The 15800-nt window shown below is 40.2% G+C and overlaps 1 protein-coding gene across 1 annotated transcript in view; it reads left to right on the top strand.

The window, feature by feature from the left end:
- LOC126474748 (dynein beta chain, ciliary-like) overlaps positions 1 to 15800 on the top strand; it is a 734368-nt gene that overhangs the window by 476948 nt on the left and 241620 nt on the right. Inside the window, exon 51 of the mRNA XM_050102225.1 lies at positions 7919 to 8118. Coding sequence (XP_049958182.1) covers positions 7919 to 8118 — 200 coding nt within the window. The remainder of the gene's footprint in view (positions 1 to 7918; positions 8119 to 15800) is intronic.

The following is a 15800-nucleotide window of genomic DNA, read 5'->3' as shown; positions in this document are numbered from 1 at the left end:
TTCAACTGTACTGCCTACTGCGCTATTCCTTATTGCTGTATCTATAGCGTTAGAGAACTTCAAAAGTATCTCATCATTCCTTAGTACTTCCGTATCCCACTTCTTTGCGTATTGATTCTTCCTGAGTAATGTCTTGAACTTTAGCCTACTCTTCTTCACTACTATATTGTGATCTGAGTCTATATCTGCTCCTGGGTACACCTTACACTCCAGTATCTGATTTGTGAGTATATAGAGGGTCTATACAGGGGTGATGTTCTTGAGGGCAATATTATAGAAATGGAAGAGGATGTAGATGAAGATGAAATGGGAGATATGATACTGACAGCCTTGAGAGAGCCAGTCCTGACAAAACTCTACCATCTTGCGAGCAAGATGTATGAGACAGGCGAAATATCCTCAGACTTCAAGAAGAATAAAATAATTGCAATCCCAAAGAAAGCAGGTGTTGACAGATGTGAAAATTACTGAACTATCAGTTTAGTAAGTCACAGCTGCAAAATACTAATGCGAATTCTTACAGACGAATGAAAAAGCTGATAGAAGCCGACCTCGGGGAAGATCAGTTTGGATTCCATAGAAATGTTGGAACACGTGAGGCAATACTGACCCTACGACTTATCTTAGAAAATAGATTAAGGAAAGGCAAACCTATGTTTCTAGCATTTGTAGACTTAGAGAAAGCTTTTGACAATGTTGATTGGAATACTCTCTTTCAAATTCTGAAGGTGGCAGGGGTAAAATACAGGGAGCAAAAGGCTATTTACAATTTGTACAGAAAGCAGATTGCAGTTATAAGAGTCGAAGGGTATGAAAGGGAAGCAGTGGTTGGGAAGGGAGTGAGACAGGGTTGTAGCCTATCCCCAATGTTATTCAATCTGTATATTGAGCAAGCAGTAAAGGAAACAAAATAAAAGTTCGGAGTAGGTATTAAAATCCATGGAGAAGAAATAAAAACTCTGAGATTTGCCAATGACATTGTAATTCTGTCAGAGACAGCAAAGGACTTGGAAGAGCAGTTGAACAGAATGGACAGTGTCTTGAAAGGAGGGTATAAGATGAACATCAACAAAAGCAAAACGAGGATAATGGAATGTAGTCGAATTAAGTCTGTTGATGCTGAGGGAATTAGATTAGGAAATAAGACACTTAAAGTAGAAACGGAGTTTTGCTATTTGGGGAGCAAAATAACTGATGATGGTCAAAGTAGAGAGGATATAAAATGTAGACTGGCAATGCCAAGGAAAGCGTTTATGAAGAAGAAAAATTTCCAGAATGAGATTTTCACTCTGCAGCAGAGTGTGCGCTGATATGAAACTTCCTGGCAGATTAAAACTGTGTGCCCGACTGAGATTCGAACTCGGGACATTTGCCTTTCGCAGGCAAGTGCTCTACCAACTGAGCTACCGAAGCATGACTCACTGCCGGTACTCACAGCTTTCCTTCTGCCAGTACCTCGTCTCCTACCTTCCAAACTTTACAGAAGCTCTCCTGTGAACCCTGCAGAACTAGCACTCCCGAAAGAAAGGATATTGCGGAGACATGGCTTAGCCACAGCCTGGGGGATGTTTCCAGAATGAGATTTTCACTCTGCAGCAGAGTGTGCGCTGATATGAAACTTCCTGGCAGATTAAAACTGTGTGCCCGACCGAGACTCGAACTCGGGACCTTTGCCTTTCGCGGGCAAGTGCTCTACCAACTGAGCTACCGAAGCACGACTCACGGCCGGTACTGACAGCTTTACTTCTGCCAGTACCTCATCTCCTACCTTCCAAACTTTACAGAAGCTCTCCTGCAGGGCTTGCAGGACTGAAGACCACAACAACAACAACATCATATATGTACTGCTAATGAAAGGACATTAGAAAAATATGATATTGTTCATCAAGTGGGGTATAACAATAAGCAGGATAATCCCACCTTGCTCATCTCCTACCTTCCAAACTTTACAGAAGCTCTCCTGCAGGGCTTGCAGGAGAGATTCTGTAAAGTTTGGAAGGTAGGAGACGAGGTACTGGCAGAAGTAAAGCTGTGAGTACCAGCCGTGAGTCGTGCTTCGGTAGCTCAGTTGGTAGAGCACTTGCCCGCGAAAGGCAAAGGTCCCGAGTTCGAGTCTCGGTCGGGCACACAGTTTTAATCTGCCAGGAAGTTTCAAGAAAAATTTGTTACCATTGAGTATAGATTTAAATGTCAGGAAGTCGTTTCTGAAAGTATTTGTATGGAGTGTAGCCATGTATGGAAGTGAAATGTGGATGATAAATAGTTTGGACAAGAAGAGAATAGAATCTTTCGAAATGTAGTTCTACAGAAGAATGCTGAAGATTAGATGGGTAGATCACATAACTAATGAGGAGCTATTGAATAGGGGAGAAGAGGAGCTTGTGGCACAAGTTGACTAGAAGAAGGGATCGGTTGGTAGGACATGTTCTGAGACATCAAGGGATCACCAATTTAGTATTCGAGGGCACTGTGGAGGGTAAAAATCAAAGAGGGAGACCAAGAGACGAATACACTAAGCAGATTCAGAAGGATGTAGGCTGCAGTAGGTACTGGGAGATGAAGAAGCTTGCACAGGATAGAGTAGCATGGAGAGCTGCATCAAACCAGTCTCAGGACTGAAGACCACAACAACAACAACATCATATATGTACTGCTAATGAAAGGACATTAGAAAAATATGATATTGTTCATCAAGTGGGGTATAACAATAAGCAGGATAATCCCACCTTGCTCTGTTGCAAATAGCTTTATAATTTCAGAAAATTTCTCTGATTTCTTCCTGAAAGTAGGAGGAACAGGATCAAGATATAAGGTGTTAGGTCTTGAAAGTGATGGAATAAACAATAATGAACCAAAATATTGTGAACAGCTATTTAATAGCACTTTGGTGCATATGTGGAATGCAATACAATACTACAGTGGTCTGTGCACAGGTCATACAGTTCCCATAAATTACAGGCTGGTGGTTAGCGGGTACAAAGCTGGATCCCAATAGCATCCTAGATGTATTCCAACAGTTTCAGATCAGGCAACTCTGTTGACCAAGACATCAACATGAGTTCACTATGCTAGCTCTGAGACAAGTATATCATAATTCTGCACTTATGACATGGACAGCTATCCTACAGGAAGCCTTCAGTTACTACAACAGGTCCCACAGAAGCCCAGGTAACTGTCCCCCAAAGCGTTATATTCCTACCACCGGCCTGTGTCCTTGGCAGAGCCTGTGTTCGAGCTGCCATTCACCTGTGTGATGACTTATCCAGGTGCAACCATTGACATGGTGACACAAGAAACATAATTCATCCAACTAGGTGATATGTTTCCATCGATCCTCAGTCCAGTCTTGATGATCCGATGCCATCTGCAATCATGATTGGCAATTTTGCTGAGCAAGCATGGGTACACATGTTTGTCATCTGCTGTAGAGCCCCATTATCAGTAATGTCGGCTGTACAGTGCTCCCCAAATAACTTGTACCGTCACTAGTACTATTCTGTTGTAAGATGTGCCACAGATTGTCACCTATCCTGGTTTACAGGGCCAACAGGCCTTTTATGACCATGTTCTGTGATGAGGCAGGAATGTCCAACAACTTGTCACATACTCAGTGTTACACCATTCTTCAACTACTTTCCATAAATGCTCACAACAGAAGCACAATAATAGCTAATCAGCTTCACTGTTTTTGAGATGCTTATCCCCAAATACTGAGCCATAACTATCTGCTCAGTTGCATCAGAGGATTTACCCATTTGCAGCCTATATCAGTCGAGGGACATGAAAGGGAAGCAGTGGTTGGGAAGGGAGTAAGACAGGTTTGTAGCCTCTCCCCGATGTTGTTCAATCTGTATATTGAGCAAGCAGTAAAGGAAACAAAAGAAAAATTCGGGGTAGGTATTAAAATTCATGGAGAAGAAATAAAAACTTTGAGGTTCGCCGATGACATTGTAATTCTGTCAGAGACAGCAAAGGACTTGGAAGAGCAGTTGAATGGAATGGACAGTGTCTTGAAAGAAGGATATAAGATGAACATCAGCAAAAGCAAAACAAGGATAATGGAATGTAGTCTAATTAAGTCGGGTGATGCTGAGGGAATTAGATTAGGAAATGAGGCACTTAAAGTAGTAAAGGAGTTTTGCTATTTGGGGAGCAAAATAACTGATGATGGTCGAAGTAGAGAGGATATAAAATGTAGGCTGGCAATGGCAAGGAAAGCGTTTCTGAAGAAGAGAAATTTGTTAACATCCAGTATTGATTTAAGTGTCAGGAAGTCATTTCTGAAAGTATTCGTATGGAGTGTAGCCATGTATGGAAGTGAAACATGGACGATAAATAGTTTGGACAAGAAGAGAATAGAAGCTTTCGAAATGTGGTGCTACAGAAGAATGCTGAAGATTAGATGGGTAGATCACATAACTAATGAGGAGGTATTGAATAGGATTGGGGAAAAGAGAAGTTTGTGGCACAACTTGACCAGAAGAAGGGGTCGGTTGGTAGGACATGTTCTGAGGCATCAAGGGATCACCAATTTAGTATTGGAGGGCAGCGTGGAGGGTAAAAATCGTAGAGGGAGACCAAGAGATGAATACACTAAGCAGATTCAGAAGGATGTAGGTTGCAGTAGGTACTGGGAGATGAAAAAGCTTGCACAGGATAGAGTAGCATGGAGAGCTGCATCAAACCAGTCTCAGGACTGAAGACCACAACAACAACAACATCATTGCTAGAAGGAGTCCGCAGTCCTCATTGCTCCACTTGTGTACTTTCCTTACCGCATCATGTGCCCACACTGCCACCAGGCAGTGGTCAAGAATGATGTTTTGGCTCACCACCATGGTTATCTGGAAATTAAATTTGAATGCAAATGAAATAGTGCACTGAAAAAATCAATGTATTAAGTCTTTAGTAGTCAATAAATACTACTGAAGAAAAGATAGTGGGGAATTTATTAATTTTATGTAATGTTTTCACAGTATTCATGCCACACCAAACTAGAGAAAAACTCAAGCATTTGATGACAGTTTCCCTAAATTTTGTTGGGAGAAACTGGCTGTTGTAACCACTGCTGTAATTGCCTTATATAATAAATAAGCAACCTGTGATATGTTGACATGCATCATTATGATGTCAGTTTGTCAGCTGAGAGCAAGTGAGTGCATCATTCTGACAATGCAGACATTGTGAAAGAAGAAGAAGAAAGTCTGGATTGAGGAGAGCAAAGAAGAGATAAAAATTAATGAGGGATGACAAGGGGGGAGGGGAAGGGAGAGGCAGCGGAAAGTGGGCAGAGAAATATAGAAAAAGTTTAGCTTTTTTAATGTTTATGTACTCAGTCTTCAGATTGTTTTCCTTTCCTTCTTTCTCACTAGAGCTGGCTAGGAAGAATTATAAAGTTCCAAAATCTTAAGATTTCATAAACTTCTCAATATTTACAATATTGAGAAAAGGATAGATTGCTACGTACCATGAAGATGAGACATAAAATTGCAGAAAGACACAATGAAAACACTGTTACACATTGAGCTTTTGACCACAGCTTACTTTAGACAAGAAAACACATACACATTCATATAAGGAAGCACACCTCACCCACACCTACTGCCTTTTCCCCTTTCCTGCTCCCCACAACTCTCTCCCCTTTCCCTCACAGCTTCCCAGCACTGTGCCTGACAGCGTTGTTCTGAAGCAATCTAATCCCTGCATGCTTTGCCAGACAGCACTCACGTTCCCCCCATCCTCACCCCCACCCATAGTCTGTTACACCTCCCCTTTCTCCATTCTACTCTGGATTACTGCTTTTGTACAGCGTAACAGTTAAATTCTGGCTGGAGCCGCCAGAGATAGTGGTCTTGTGTGTGGTGAGGTGTGCTTGCTTGTGTGAATAAGTGTTTTCATTTCTGAAGTAGGCTGTGGCCAGAACCTCAATAGGTAACAGTCTTTTCATTGTGCCCATCTGCAAATCAATGTGTCATCTTTATGCTGAGTAGCAGCTGATACTTTTCATAATATCACACTAGTCACCTTCTTAATCCAGAGCGTTTACAAAGGTCTTTATACGGCTCAATTTGATATGAAGGGGAGGCAAAATGATTTTATTGGGCTCAGCCAATGGGGTACTGTTCACATTTACGTTTCCAGGAACATATGACTTCATTATAGGTCATTCCTTGACTGTATAGTGGTTCCTGGTGTCACAGCTGCCCCAAAGGCACAAAAAGCAGCAGTATTTTGTGAATCCAGCCTGTGAACCTGTAAGGAGTGCAACAACTTTTAAATCACAGCAAAGCTGCCATTCATGATCCTTACATTTGATTGCCTCTAGCAGCAAAGACATGGTTTCATAAGTTTCTTTCATGTCTCCTGTGTAAGCCAAAGGTACCGATGGAAATGCATTGCCATTATGCAGTAGTTCTGCTTTCGAGCTGGTTTTACTGGAGTCAATAAATAGTCACCACTCCTGTGGATTATGTTGTACGCATAGCTGCATCATCAGACCATTGACATCTCTACATACATTGAATTCTGCATATCGAAATATTGAGCAAAGGAAGCACCTTTTGATCTGAAACAGGAAATTTTTGTCCCTGGAGCTAGAGGGTTCCGCTCTTGCAGTCTCGACCCCAAGAGTTCAGCTTGCTGTTTCAAAAGTTGTAGATCGCGAACCAAATCATTCAATTCCTTTTGATTAAAGAGCGGAGGCAAAGTGTCTTTATATTGAGGGCAGTACACTTCTATATGTTCAATACTTTCTGATTCACTTGACATAGTGTCTGGTTCTGTGGCTTTCAAGTTACAGACAGAAACAAGCAAACCCTCATCATGGAGCACAAGCAAATGCACTGAAGATACATTTGGATACTTTATTTTATGTATAGTTTTGCTTGAATGTCCCGAAATATTTGTAAGACAGAAGTAACAGTCAGAATAATGGTCTTTAGGCTCACACCACCCCATTAGAACAGCAATTAGCATTGCTCAATGTTTTCCTTTCAACTACTCGGTTAAGGTTGTAGTATGGGTTATGCAGGCAATATGAAGTGCAAAATTTTTATCTTGATCACCAACAGGACAATCAAAATACAGTGTATATGCCTTCTTAACCAAATCAGTGATTAGTTTCTTTGGGCTTTTGGAGTGAATTTCCCATACACATAACAAAAGTTGTCGGGATGGTTTGGACAGCAACGAGATTTACTAGTTGCCATTTTTCTTAGTGTAAGTATTAAACACAAAATTTTGCAGTATCTATCACAGGAAAGACTCACTGAAGATCTCTTTCACACTATCAGATTACCACACCAACCATTTACTGACGATTTGTACATCTTCTAGCTCGCCTATGCAAATCAAAAACAAACACTTAAACATCAAAACAGAAGAACAGTAAAATGCAAAATACTGAATACCAAAAAATAAAAAAACCTTTAAAAACTAAAAAATGATAGATGCTAGAACATTTTGAAAGGTACATTCAGATTCTACACACCAAAATACATACTAGTTGATGTATCACATCCCAGATGCAAAATGGCTGTTGACTAGTGTTATTGTTATTCGAACATGGACTTTCTATTGCTTGACTTCATTTTGCACAGTTGTATTATTTATTTTTTATTTCTCAATGTTTATTTTTATTTTTTAAATACTTATTTCTTTCTTTGTGAAACATAAGGCAATAGAATAATTAATTTTATCACCAGAAAAATTATTTACTGTCATAAACTATAATAATTCCAATTTGTAGGTGGAAAGGTTGATACACCTACATTCTTCATGGCAACAAAAGATTGTTTTCTGCTCTTAATGTAACTGTAATTCTGATATTTGAAATTAATTGTTGCATTCTTACATAAATTTTAAGTAGGCCATTACTTATCAAACAAAAATGTAATGCTTGCTTTTTATTTTGACACAGGATATGGATGAAAGTATAGTGTTAGAAAAACCAAACTTGTTTTGCCATTTTGCTCAAGGAATTGGTGAACCTAAGTACATGCCAGTGAAAGAGTGGGATGTTCTAACTAAACTACTTCAGGATGCCCTTGTTAGTTATAATGACCTGGTGGCTGCGATGAACCTCGTGCTGTTTGAAGATGCTATGATGCATATCTGCAGGTACTTGCAATACAACTTTTTTGAAAAATTATGTGAATGTTGATCATGAGTCCATACATGAATATACTTAATGCAGATGAGCAATTACTTCCTTAAGTTTTGCTCCTGACTGAAATGATGCCAATATGAGCTGTTAGAAGTTAGATATTTCATATAAGAAATAGGTGCATGTTTCCCTTGTATAAAACAGTGCAAAAAGTGCAAGCACAAAGAAATTTTACAAACACTGATTGCCACATCCTATATATGTTTATAATCATAGCCCAACACTGTAATAATATGATGATCATGCCAAATAACTCTACCTACATTTCCACCTCACCTATTCTCAGTGATTTAGGAGAATTTTGTATACATGGGGTACTTGTTATTGTAGCACAAGCCTTTTACCCATGGTGTTGCCCACATATGCATTTGACACATATATTGCACACATCTCCTCCTCCCCTCTCTCTTTATCCATCTCTTCCTCCCACCATCTTTCTCTGTCCACCTCAGCCTCCCACCTCAATCTCCCTGTCTCCTTCTCCCCACTCTTACTGGGCATGTCATCTTCTCCCCTCTCTCACTATACATCTCCCCCAGCTTCTCTGCATAGCTGTGCCCATCCACATATGTAGCCTTTGCACAACAAACTGCTCTCCTCTGTACCTAGATCTGTGTCTATACTCTGCAAATCAGCATGAAGTGCATTGAAGAAGATGAGTCTCATTGTACCAGTTATTAGGATTTCTTCTGCTTCCATTCATGCATGGAGTGTGAGAAGAATGATTGTTTGAGTGCCTCAGTGTGTGATGTAATTATTCTAATCTCATTCTCACTCTCCCGACGTGAATGATACATAAGGGTTTGTAGTATACTCGTAGAGTGATCAGTTAAAGCTAGTTCTCAAACCTTTGTTAGTAGACTTTCTTGGGATAGTTTATGTCTATCTTCAAGTCTGCCACTTCAGTTTCTTCAGTATCTTTCTGACACTCTCCCATGGATCAAACAAACCTGTGACCATTTGTGCTGCCCTTCTCTATATACATTCAATATCCCCTGTTAGTCCTATTTGGTATAGGACACACACTTGAACAGTATTCTAGAATTGTTGCATGAGTGATTTGTAGGCAATCTCCTTCGTAGACCGATTGCAATTCCCCAGTATCCTAACAGTAAACCAAAGTCAACCACCTGCTGCACTCATGACTGAACATGTGTGATCATTTCATTTCATATCCCTACAAAGAGTTAGACCCAAGTATTTGTGAGTTGGCCGATTCCAACTGTGACTCATTGATATTATAGTCATAGGCTATTATGTTTTGTTTTTTTTCCATTTTGTGAAGTGGACAATTTTCCATTTCTGAACATTTAAAGCAAGTTGTCAGTCTTTGCACTACTTTGAAATCTTATCAAGATCTGAATGAATAGTTATGTAGCTTCTTTTTGACAGTACTTCACTATAGATAACTGCATCATCTGCAAAAAGTCAGAGGCTATTGTTAATATTGTTTGCCAGGTCATTAATATACAAAATGAACAGCAAGATTCCCAACACACTTCCTTGGGCACACCGGAAGTTACTTCTACATCTGACAATGGCTCTCCATCCAAGATAACATGCTGTGTCATCCCTACCAAAAAGTCCTCTGTCTAGTCACAAATTTCAGTTGATACCCAATATGATTGTACTTTTGACGATAAGTGTAAGTGTGGCACTGAGTCAGGTGCTTTTCGGAAATAACAAATTCTGCATCTACCTGACTGCTTTGATCTGACCATCTCCTCCTCCCTGCTCTCTCTGTCCATCTCATCCTTCCCCCTCTCTCTGTCCATCCCATCCTCCTCCTTCTTGTAAATTACTTCCTTCCCCCTCTGTCTGTCTCTTCCTCTCCTTTTCTCTTTTCCTTTCATCCTCCCCCTCTCTCAATATCCATCTATCCTCCCCTCTTGTGCTCTGCTGTGCCTGTCTGCACATGCAGCCCCCAGAAAGGTATGCTGTTACTACCAGCATAACTCACCTGTTATTCAGGGTAGCTTACATGTCAGGGGTAGAAAAACGGTTTAGCACCTGTATCTCCATTCGTATGGGAGCTTGGAGGTTCTAACCACCTCGCTACTTATTTTCATATAGCAGGCAGTGTGCATACAAAATTTGTTTGAAATTGATCCAGTGATTTATGAGAAGATGCTGGACATACATACATACATCCTTTTAGTCTCACTGCTACCACAAGCATGTATGTTTGGGTCTCAGTGTGAATGTGTGTACTTGGAAAAGAGTAAGAGCTCGAAAGCTAGTAGTGTTAACTGCCTTCTATTACCTATTTCTGTATGCCGTGCATAAGTTCTCTACAGGTAACTGGTTGCTTTTTCCTCATATTCCCCTAATTTTATGTATTTTTACATCCTGGTTTCTTCTGAGGTCAGTGATTGTTTATACACCACTGTATACATTGTTATTTATTTAAGTGTGTCTTCTTAACCTCTGCTAAAATTATATGTAGAAAGCTACAAACACACACACACACACACACACACACACACACACACACACACACACACACACACACACACTGACATTGTTAGTATAATATACTTCAACAGTATCTCAATATGAGTCATGAAGTTTTTTGTAAGCAATCACTTTTATTGATAGCTTTCAGGTAAATTACCAATAAATCAACGCCTGCCATTCACTTCACTTACAGAAGAGCCTATGTAATGGTTACCCTTCATGTCACCTCACACTATTACCTGACAGTGTTTTATGATATTTATGACTCCTGTAATGACTAATTAAAAATGTAGTCAACAGCTACTATGTTTTTAGGTTTCTTGAGTTGTTCCTCTGCATTAAGGGCTAGTTGCCAGTCAGGTATAATGCTGATATATAGTCAGTTTCTAACTATTACTACTATAATTTTTGCTGGGAAACATTTTATCATAGCTACCATAAGCGTTTACACTACTTGTCTATACCGAGTGAGGTGGCACAGTGGTTAGACACTAGACTCGCATTCGGGAGGATGACGGTTCAATCCTACGTCCGGCCATCCTGATTTAGGTTTTCCGTGATTTCCCTAAATCTCTCCAGGCAAATGCCAGGATGGTTCCTTTCAAAGGGCATGGCCGAGTTCCTTCCCCATCCTTCCCTAATCCAACGAGACCAATGACCTCGCTGTCTGGTCTCCTTTCCCCAAAACAACCCACCCCCCAACCCAACTGCTTGTCAATACCTACCCAATTTAACCTGGGAGTAGTAGTCTCGACAGATCTTGCAGACTCAGATTTCTGTTACAAGTACGATTCTCTAATGACACATCTTCTTACTTCTGAGTGGGAAAATGAGAGTTTCAGATGATGCCATTACTGACTGCAGATGCTTAAAGAAGCAAACTATATACAGTTATTAATAATACCACAGACAATTGAACTCTGCATATAAATGTGTGTTATAGTACATGTTTGAGAAGCCCTATTTGGTTCAATCAATTCTGGAATGCTGCAAACATATTATCTACCTGGATGTAGTGAGTAGATGGCACCAACAAACAGCTATTCACTTTAACTGAATCCACTGTGGGTTCTTGGTGAAACATTGTAAATTAACTAAACAAATACTGTTTTTTCTCTTGTTTCACATATTTTATAATTGTCACTGCACAACCTGGGTTTCGGGTTATAAGCACATTTTCAAGTAGCTTAGTGATTCCCAAAGATGCTAATGCAAAGATGAACTTGATGATAAGGCAAAGGTAGTCATCTTAACTTCTTAATGTATTGATTGTTGGCTTAATGTAAAATTACTTCAGTGATCATTTTTTGACAATTTACATATGGAATTACACAATTCAGCAATTACACTAACATGACTAAATGTACCTAGGAATAAAGATATGCATTAGCCAAGAACTTTTTATCTACTGATGGATCGAGGCCCTAAGTTTTATTTCTATCCTGGAGTTGTGATATCATCTAAAAGAAGTGGTAATTGAATTGGGTTTGCTCCTTTAATAATAGGTGTGCGGACATACACATCTGTTTCTTAATTTCTAAAAATTTCTAACTGGATGAGTATAGCCCCCTTTTTCTCCTGTGTGTGTAAGACTTGTACATCTATGCGTGATGGGAGTGGCAACTGGGTGGGGGTAAAGAGGAGGCAGGGTTGTGGAGGGGGAGGGATGGTATGGTGGGGGTGGCAGACAGTGAAGTGATGCAGGTTAGACAAAGGGCAGGGGAGGGATGAGGAAGGGGGGGGGCAGTGGAAAAGGAGAGAAATAAAAAGACTGGGTGTGGTGTTGGAATGATGGCTGTGTAGTGCTGGAGTGGGAACAACGGCTGGATGGGTGAGGACAGTGACTAATGAAGGTTGAGGCCAGGAGGATTGCAGGAACATAGGATGTATTGCGGGGAAAGTTCCCACCTGCGCATTTCAGAAAAGCTGGCATTGGTAGGAAGGATCCATATGGCACAGGCTGTGAAGCAGTCATTGAAATGAAGGATATCATGTTTGGCACCCTCGAAATATACCGAGGGTCTTCACTGACTGCACTTCACTGACTGCCACCCCCTCCCCGCCCTAGCCTCCTCCTCACCCCCACCCAGTCACCACTCCCATCATGCACTGGTGCTGCTACTTGCAGTGTGGTTTCATTTGCCTGAGACTGCAGTCGTATGTGAGAGTTGCTTTTGTGTGTGTGTGAGAGAGAGAGAGAGTCTTTTTGTTGTGTCTATTTGCGAATCAACATCTCTGCTATATGGCGAGTAGCAACTTTCCTTCTCACAATATCGTTACATTCCATCCACGATTTTCCATTGTTTGATTGTACATCTATTATGTATTTGTGGTTATTGTTAAGGCAATGTTCCGCAAAGGCTGAATCAGGCTTATTCAATCTCCAGCTTCTATGGTGTTTTTTAAGCCTTGTGCAGATTGACCTTCTTGTCTGTCCAATGTAGCCATACTAACACTCACGAGATGTGATTTTATAAACCCGATTTTTTGTCATGGCTGGTTGTTTGGCTTTTGCATTGAACAAGCAACTACCTATTGTCTAAAAGACATAGTGTGATGGAACCAGTTATTGTAGATCATAATGCACTAATTACCAAACTAAATACAAAATCAGTAAGTAATCAGTCAGATATTACTTGTCATTTAAAGTATGTGTTCAACAACAGAATCATTAAGACCTATAAATTAGAACACTTTGTAAATGCATTATAATTTTTTAATTGGAAAGAAGAAACTGAAGAAATACAGAAAGGGATTCATTCAATCTGTATTTGATATTAATAGTTAACATTTTCCAGTACCACCCAGTACAACACAGTGAATGTAGGCAGAGTCAACAGTTCATAAAGTCTTGAAGTGCAGATAAATTTAATGAGTACTTTGTGAGAGTAGTCAAAAAAACTGTAAATGAGTTTCCAGATACGGGTATAGACCATGTAAGTATTATGATGCAAAACAATGAGTGGTAAAAATTGCATGCTAATGAGATCACAAGTGCAGTAATAGCTTACAATCATCAGAGAGTCCAGATTCCTATTGCATGGCTTGTGCTGTCCCGAAGAAAATTGTTTTTGAAATTTGAGAACCATTAAATGAATGCTTCTCCTCTGGTACTTCCCCATACTTTTTAAAAGTATCTTGAACAGCAGTAGTCTACAGAAAAGGTGATCCTGGTGAAATGTCAGGCTACAGGCCAATACCAACTGGCTAAAGTGATGGAATCTACATCTATATACGTACTTCACAAGCCACTGTATGGTGCACGGTGGAGGATACCACATATGACAACGACTCATTTCCTTTCCAGTGCAATTCACAAATAGACTGAGGAAGAAATGATTGCACATAAGCCTGTGCATGAGACCTAATTTTCTGCATCTTATCTTTGTGGTCCTTATGCAAAATGTACACTGGGGGCTGTAGAATCGTTCTGCTGTGAGCCTCAAATCCTGATTCTATAATTCTGTCAATAGTGCTTCATGAGGAGAATGTGTTCTTCTCTCCAGGGATTCTCATTTGAGTTCATGAAGCATCACTGTGATACTTGCTTGCCAGTCGAACCTACCAGTAACAAATCTAGAAGCATGTCTCTGAATTGCTTCGATGTCTTGCTTTAATCTGGCCTCATGGAGATCCCAAGCACTTGAGCAGTCACACTAGTGTTCTGTACATGGTTTCCTTTATAGATGAGCTACACTTTTCCACAAATCTCCCAATAGAATGAAGTTGACCATTCATCTTCCCTTCTACCAATCTGGCGTGCTCATTGCTCTTCATATCACCTTGCAGTATTGTTTTTCCTATGAGGCCGCATAACTTACGTTTTTCCACATTTAGAGCAAGCTACCATTCATTAAACCAGCTAGAAATTCCAGGTCATCCTGCGTCGTAAAGTCACTCAACAATGATATCTTATTGTACGCTGCTGTGTCATCAGCAAACAGCTGTAAATTGCTGCTCAGCCTGTCCATCAGTTCATTTATGTAAATAGAGAAGAGATTGGACTGAATCATTCATCCATGAGGCACTCCTGGTGATATCCTTGTTTCTCATAAACACTCACCATTGAGGAATTGTACTGGGTTCTATAGAAATCTAGACTGTGGAATCTATGTGTTGCCCTTCTTCTGTGGTTCACAGGATATCATGTTAGAAAAGTGCCAGCTGAGTTTCGCACAAGTGATGTTTTGTAAAACTGTGTTGATGTGGATGGAAGCTTTTCTGTCTCAAGGAAATTAATTACATTTGAACTCAGAATGTGTTCAAGAATTCTGCAGCAAACTGATGTCAAGGATACTGGTCTGTAAATATGTGGATGCATTCTTTTACCTTTCTTATATACAAGAGTTACCTGCACTTTTTTCCAGTCACTAGGACTTTGCAGTGGGTGAGAGATTCATGATAAATTCAAGCTAAGTAAGTGGCCAGTGCTGCAGAGTATCCTCTGTAAAACTGGATAGGAATTCCAACTGGCCCTAGAAACTTATTTGTTTTCAACTCTTTCAGTTGATTACCTACTCCACTGATACCTATTTCTATGCCCTCCATGCGGGAGTCAGTGCGACACTCAAACAAGTGTATGTTTGTATAATCCTCCTTCATGAATGATTAGTTAAAAGTGAAATTTAAAACTTCAGCTTTCCTTTTGCTATTGTTGCCACCCCATACTGGTCAATGAGTGACTGGACAGAAGCTGTCAATTGCTTAGTGATTTTACACATAACCAGAATTTTTTGGGTTCTTAGCAAGGTCTCCCTAAGGTATGGTGTTGGATGCTGTTGTATGCTTTGTGCTTTGATCTTGTTACAGATGCATGAATGTCCACTAACTTTTGCCTGTTGACATTTGCACATTTTTTTTTAACTGTGAGTGCAACAATCTCTGTTTCAAAATTGTTAAGGCTTTCATGGCCACTTGCAAATTGCCTATTCCTTCTTTCTTGGGTTCTTTAGTAGATGTTGGTTTGATGGTATTTCTGATGTTTTTTCAGAACATGTGGCTGACATTGTCAAAACTTCACTCTCCATTGTTGGTGGTGGACTGGAGTTGAGCATGTGGCCACAGATTATATGGACCTGCTGCACCAACACCCGAGAGTTTTTGTATGGTCATTACCAGTGCAGGAAAATACAGCATACCATGTACATGTGGAAAAGTCTGTGTTGGAATGACTGGACGA

This window comes from Schistocerca serialis, chromosome 4 (assembly GCF_023864345.2).
Source record: "Schistocerca serialis cubense isolate TAMUIC-IGC-003099 chromosome 4, iqSchSeri2.2, whole genome shotgun sequence".
NCBI classification, from domain to species: domain Eukaryota; kingdom Metazoa; phylum Arthropoda; class Insecta; order Orthoptera; family Acrididae; genus Schistocerca; species Schistocerca serialis.
Note: the sequence above shows the minus strand (reverse complement) of the source record. Positions and strands in the feature narration are given on the sequence as shown.